The sequence below is a fragment of the Cebus imitator genome, unplaced genomic scaffold (genome assembly GCF_001604975.1).
Source record: "Cebus imitator isolate Cc_AM_T3 unplaced genomic scaffold, Cebus_imitator-1.0 Scaffold401, whole genome shotgun sequence".
NCBI lineage: Eukaryota > Metazoa > Chordata > Mammalia > Primates > Cebidae > Cebus > Cebus imitator.
Window position 1 is genome coordinate 916,564 of NW_016107716.1, and position 6,888 is coordinate 923,451.

Consider the following 6,888-nt stretch of genomic DNA (forward strand, 5'->3'; position numbering starts at 1 on the left):
AAAAAAAAAAAAAAAACTGGTAAATAGAATAATAGTAAAATCAAATCAGACTTGCAAAAATGGCCACTTCGCTCCCATTGGTGGCCAATGGAGGTCAAGGACCTGGCTGACCTCCTGCCTAAGAGCAGACGTTCTTAGCCTTGACAATGGACTCAAATCACAGGGGAAGCTTTAAAAACTCCTGCTGTCCAGACTGAACCCCAGACCAATGAAACCAAAATCTCTGGATATGGGCCTTGGCATTTGTAGCTTTTGGAATTCCTAAGTACATCCACTGTGCAGCCAACGTTAAGAATCGGCAGTTTTTTGGTCCTTTTGTTAAAAAGCACAGTCCCCTTTTTTTTTAGGTGGCTAGAAGGGCTCCAGGAAGAACTGGAATGTATTCACTAGCCACCTTGGTTTGATTTTAGAAAGTAAAATAAAAGTTCTAAGTATGCTTTCTCTGAAAAGCTGAGGCTGTGGATAAGGGTGAGGGCAGTTCATGGAGTTCATTCTCCTCTTTCAATCACTGATTCTCATCCTTTCACTATAATAATCTACGAACCTCTGAGTTTATGAGAGAGAGCAGTCTTATGGAAGACCCCAGACTTATAGAACATTAAGGCGTGTCTCACAGGAAAGGTCAGTCTTTGAAATGCAGTTGCACATTATTTGTAAGTGCATCTTAGTGTCACCTCCAGGATCCATTGAGGGAATGTCATTCCAATGGAACATCTCTGAGTTCAACTCGGTTATTAAATGGAGTTGAGGGATTTGTTATTTTTAAATCTGCAGTCCCAATTTATGACTATTCAAGACTATAGGAAAAGCCTGTCCAACCCTCGGCCCACGAGCTGCATACAGCCCAAGGCAGCTTTGAATGTGGCCCAACACAAATTTGTAAACTTTCTTGAAACATTGTGGGAATTTTTTGCAATTTTTTTTTTTTTTTAGCCCATGAGCTATTTTTAGTGTTAGTGTATTTTATGTGTGGCCCAAGACAACTCTTCTTTTTCCAATGTGGCTCAGAGAAACCAAAAGATTGGACACTCCTGCTATAAGATATAGTAATTTAAATGCATAACTTGTGGTTCTGTATTGGCATTAGCAGAGAACAGGCTGTGTTGATTTTGCGGACAGTTACAAAGAGCTGCTAGTTATCGCATATACCTAAAATCGGTAGATTTCCTGTGCTTCTAAGGAAAGAAAAGGAACCTGGAAAATCCACCGCCAGCATTGGCGTCTTGGAGGTTCCACATAGGGCTGTGAGGTCTCTGCTGATCACTGAAACCAGATCATGGCCAACTAGCCCCTTGGCTTCGGCCGTCCAAATTCATCTTCTCGGGTAGAGCTGGGGTCACTTTCAACTCTACCACCTACCATCTGAGTGACCTGGAAAACATGTACCTCTCTGAGCCTCAGGTCCCATGTCTGTAAGGCAGGGGCCTCATGGACTTCACTGACTTTTTTGAGGATTAAACAAATGCTCCTTACCCTATTTCCCAGCATCCAATAACAAACTTTTTCATATTTTTGTGTATGTTAAGTCAGAGCTCATCTCTTCACTGTTAAGTGCGCCTAATGTGGTCATGTTTTCTTTTGTCTTCCAAAGCTGTTAGTGAATCCACTGAATTTGGGATGGGTAAAATAAAGTATCTATGATTAATTGTAAATTTCATCTAAAGTGACAACTTTTACCTGCATAACCATTTCTTAATTTCCTTTCATCATGTATCAGTGGCCAACATTGTTAACTGTGAATGAATCAGAATCCATTAAAAATTAGAACTATTTTCAGTCTGGCAAAAATTCAACTCTGGTTGAATCCAAATATTGTGCTGAAACAGCTAAGTAATTGAATTGAGGAGATTTATTATATTTTATAATCAACAAGTTCTCTTGACACTTCAGTGTTAAGGAACGTCAGCAGAACCTGTCCCGGGAGACCTTGAAGGAGGCCTTTGAAAACGAAGAAGGAAGCAATCATCTTTGCAAAATAGCTCCTGCAGCATGGGAAAGGAGTCTAAAAAGGTAAAAAGCTGTTTATTCCAGGAAGGCAGCTTTAGGCCCCTCCCAGACCACCTGCACTGCATACTATTTGGGATTTATTTTAGCCTCAGCTAGTGGCATCCCTACTTTTGTGCCCACACGTCTGGTCTCTGCGTAGCCTGCAGCCCTCCCCTTCGGGTGACTTCTAGGTGTGGCCTCTCTGCTCATTGCAACACTCAGGGAGTGAGTTTTCAGTGAAGGCAGACTTTCTGAGCTGTTCTTCAAACTGCTCTGGTCTTTTAAAAATGTGTTTGGTAGCCATGAGTATCCAATTTCAGAAGGAAGATTTGGGTGAGGACAGAAAGGTTGTTTTTATTGTGCTGTCTGGTTCCTTCAGCAACTGCAGAAGAAAATTGGCAGGTCGTGTACTATGGACCTAACCAAAGAACAGATGATTTATGGAAAATAGAAAAACTGTTGTGAAATCGCTTCCTTAGTACCAATAGCTGTATTTGGCAGGGAGAGAAGAAGTTGGGCAGATTTCTTTTTTTTTTTTTTTGTGATTCATAAGTTTTCTTTAAAGAAGTGGATTTTGCTTTTCTCTGGGTGCTCCAAGGCAACCCCAGTGAAAGATCTGGACCACAAAGCCCCGGTCATCCTCATCAGGATGTTCATTTCAGCCAGCTCACGGGCGTGCCAGGCAAAGGGCTTTTTTTTCTGGCAGCTCGAACTTGTCTCAGCAGAGGGTTTCACAGAACAACTGTCATTTACCTGTTCTCTGCTCTTACTTGATTTGTTTCCCAGGACTACTGAAACAAAGTACCACAAACATGGTGGATAAAAACAGCAGAAATGTATTCTCTCACAGTTCTGGAAACCACAAGTCAGAAACTAACGTGTTGTGGGCACGGCTGGTTCCTTCTTAAGGGGTTAGAAGGAAAAATTGGTTTCATGCCCCTTTCCCAGCTTCTGGTGGTAGCCAGCAATACTTCATTTTCTCTGGCTTACTGCTGCATCTCTCTAGCCTTCACCTCTCTCCTCATGTGGATGGCCTTCTTTCCTATGTGTCTATTTCCAAATTCTCATTTTCTTATAAGGAGCTCAGTTATTGGATCACGGCCCACCTTAATTCAGTATGATCCTATTTTAACTTGATGACATCCGCACAGTTCAAGTAAGGTTGCATTCACAGGTACCAGGGGTTAGGACTTGAAATTATCTACTAGGGGACACAACTCAACCTAAGCACTCCCCTTTTTTGATTCTCTTTTCTGCCACTTCTACTGAGCACAGGTTCTTGACTTCATCAGCTCCCAATCTAATACTCATTTCTAGTAAGCATCTCTTTCTTGTCTTAACTGGTCCCTGGGGCCTGGCCTGAGCCCCATTATACCATGAGCTGTTGACATTAAGGATGGACTTCTCTTCCGGCACAGAAGACACAGGGCTGTACGCTTCAGCCTTCTCTGCTTTGCTCTGCCCCATCTACTCTTCTTCCATCTGCTTTCCATCTTCTTAAACTTTGTAGACATTTCTTGTTAGCTATCATCTGCTCCTATGCTTTCTTTGATCTTACAGGGTTCTATTCTTTTACTGTTGCTTTAATGGGAGTACCCAACTGTTAGGTTCAACCAACGGAAGTTGGTTGTGTGCTCTCTCTCACTCTCTCTCTATTTGCATAGTGGTACTTTTTTCCTCTATTTTATTTGCAAAGTTGCCATTTCTCTAAGTTATTATAGAGTTGCTCTTTCTCCGTTTTATTTGCATATTTCTCTTCTGCTAGGCTGGATGGTTTCTACCAATTGGTTCTGCTGTAATGAGGCTGACTTCTCCTTAGTACTCTGCTCACTTCATCTGGGGCCAGATGCCCTTTGATATCCTTTGGAGCCACAACATTTGGTAGTCAGACACATGGGTGCAACTGAAAGGAAGAATTTGGCTCAGAAGGTGCAGGTCTTGCTGGGCATTTGGTCTCTGCTCTGTCGTCTGAGATCAGTGGCTGCTGGGAGCTGCAGTTCCCCCCTGCTGGGCATGGTTACACAGTACTCCTATGGACTCAAGCAGAGTACCCTGCAAAGCGAGCATTGGCAATCCATTCAAACTCTGTGCAGTCCTGCACAGAATATAGAAGGTGGAGCAATGAGTCTTCCCAACTTCTCTGCAAGCAACCTGTTCACCATTTCTTGCCCTTCCCATTTATATGCTTCTCTCTTTTTTTTTTTTTTTTTTGGGATGGAGTCTCGCTCTGTCACCCAGGCTGCAGTGCAGTGGTATGGTCTTGGCTCACTGCAACCTCCACCTCCCAGGTTCAAGCAATTGTCCTGCCTCAGCCTCCCGAGTAACTGGGATTACAAGTGCATGCCACTACGTCCGGCTAATTTTTTGGTATTTTTAGTAGAGATGGGGTTTCACTGTATTAGTCAGTGTGGTCTTGATCTCCTGACCTTGTGATCTGCCCACCTTGGCCTCCCAAAGTGATGGGATTACAGGCATGAGCCACCACGCCTGGTCTGTGCTTTTCAAAATCAGTATCTGGAATTTGTCAACTCATATTTCTTACTTCAGTACGTTTTGGTGCAGGCAGCATTAGAAACCTCAAACTCTTAACTGAAAAATGTCTTTTGGAATGTTCTGGCCATTTCCATGGCCCATGATTTCTTTTAAGCTGCTTTAGACTCTCCCAGAGGCCATTTTTATCCAGAAAGAAAGAAGAAAGAAAAAGGAAGAAAGAAAGAAAGGAAGGAAGGAAGGAAGGAAGGAAGGAAGGAAGGAAGGAGAGAAGAGAAAAGAGAAGAGAAGAGAAGAGAAGAGAAGAGAAGAGAAGAGAAGAGAAGAGAAGAGAAGAGAAGAGAAGAGAGAAGAGAGAGAGAGAGGAGAGAGAGAGAGAACGAACGAGAACCTAACATTCGGATGTTCCCATTAAAGCAATAGTAAAATAGAATCTTGTTAAGATCAAGACTCTACTTTTGGTCTCTAGCGGCCCCTAGAGGATTTCCCCCTCAATTGCTCTCTGCCTTGTATGAATAAGTTATATTTGAAATCGTATGTTGAGGCCTTACCTCCAGGCTAGTGAGGCTCCTGCCCTCTGGACCCGCCCAAGTGTCCACCTAAACATGTGTCACCTACCAACAATGTTTTGTTTAGCATGCAAAGGGAATAGTCTGAAATCTGGCCTTGCCCTGACATATTTCCTTGGGCCTTTAAAAAATAATAATTTGTGTTAATCTATAGTTAAAAATTATAATAAAGACCTGACAAACACTACCTCAGCCAGATGATCAAGCTACACATAAACAGTGAAAGGCATGTTGATAGCATGCATCCGTCATACGATATGGCTAGAATGGCCCTGCCCTTCTGTGACCTTCCTCCCCCAGACCCATCGTCTCGGTTTAATCATGACAAAAGCATCAGACAAGTCCCTGTTAAGGTACATTCTGCATAACCATTTCCCTTCCCAGTTATATTTTTCTTCACAGTACTTTTACCATCTAACATCTATCTTTCAAAACCAGCAAGAATTTTAATCTGTTTCGTTCACTGTTTTATGTGCAACTCAAATACGGTTCCTGAAAAAAAAATCTGCCTAGTAAATATTTAATGAATGAACGAATATAGAATTGCCTTATCTGTTTAATGGCCACATGGTATTCCATTGTGTGAACGTAACATCATTTATTTAACCAGACTACTACTCATAGGCATTTACATGATTTCTGGTCTTTTGTTATTGTCAACAGTCCTCGCAATGAACATCCTTGTATATAGACATTTGCATATTTGAGGGTGTGTCTTTAGGATGTACTTCTAGAATTGAAATTGCTGACTCCAAGTATATGTTTCCAGTTGTGATAGATATTACACATTACTCTCCAGTTTAGAGGTGGAGTTAATTTACACTCCTACCAGCAAAATATAAGAGTACTTGTTTCCCCACATCCTCACCTGCATAATAAATCAGTGAAAAATGGTATAATTTTTTTTTCTTTTTGAGACAGAGTTTTGCTCCCGTTACCCAGGTTGGAGTACAGTGGCAGGATCTGGGCTCACTGCAACCTCCACCTCCTGGGTTCAAGTGATTCTTCTGCCTCAGCCTCCTGAGTAGCTGGGATTATAGGAATGCACCACCACACCTGGCTACTTTTGTATTTTTAGTAGAGACGTGGTTTCTCCATGTTGGTCAGGCTGGTCTTGAACTCCCAACCTCAGGTGATCCGTCCCCGTCAGCCTCCCAAAGTGCTGGGATTATAGGCGGGAGCCACTGCGCCCAGCCGACAGTATAATTTTTGAGTGACACTGGGTATCTTTTCCTATGCGTTAAAAGCAATTTATGTTGCCTTTTTATGTGAACTGTTAATATATTTTTGTCCATTTTTCTATTGGGTTATTTTTCTTTCCATTAGTGCATTAAAAGTATTTCCATATTAGACATGTAATATTTAATATGCATATACCTATTACATATTTATACCAAGTATGTATTAAATACTAACGTATTGATGAAACAGAGCAGAAAGCCTAGAAATAGATCCAAATAACGGAAGAGTTAGTATGTGATACAGGAAGCTTATCAAATCAGTGAGCAAAAGATCATCCAATTAACAACGTTACGGTAAATGTGTCTTCATTTAGAAAAAAATATTGGCTGGGCACGGTGGCTTATGCCTGTAATACTAGCACTTTGGGGGGCTGAGGCAAGTGGATCACCTGAGGTCACGAGTTAAAGACCAGCCTGGCCAACATGGAGACACCCCATCTCTCCTAAAAATACAAAAATTAGCCGGGCATGAAGGCAGGTGCCTGTAATCCCAGCTACTCGGGAGGTTGAGGCAGGAGAATTGCTTGAAACCAGGAGGCGAAGGTTGCAGTGAGCCAAGACTATGCCATGGCATTCCAGCCTGAGCAACTAAGTGAAACTGT

General features: G+C 42.1%; 1 protein-coding gene across 3 annotated transcripts in view; it reads left to right on the forward strand.

Annotated features, from left to right (window-relative positions):
* Positions 1-6,888, forward strand: part of TLR8 (toll like receptor 8) — a 17,091-nt gene that overhangs the window by 1,770 nt on the left and 8,433 nt on the right. For 2 of the 3 annotated variants that reach the window (XM_017508810.1, XM_017508812.2), the window contains exon 2: positions 1,891-2,010. The exons of the other annotated variant lie outside the window; for it this stretch is intronic. In XM_017508810.1, the coding sequence (XP_017364299.1) occupies positions 1,990-2,010 (21 nt within the window). In that variant the 5' untranslated portion in view covers positions 1,891-1,989. The remainder of the gene's footprint in view (positions 1-1,890; positions 2,011-6,888) is intronic. 3 annotated transcript variants of the gene reach the window in all.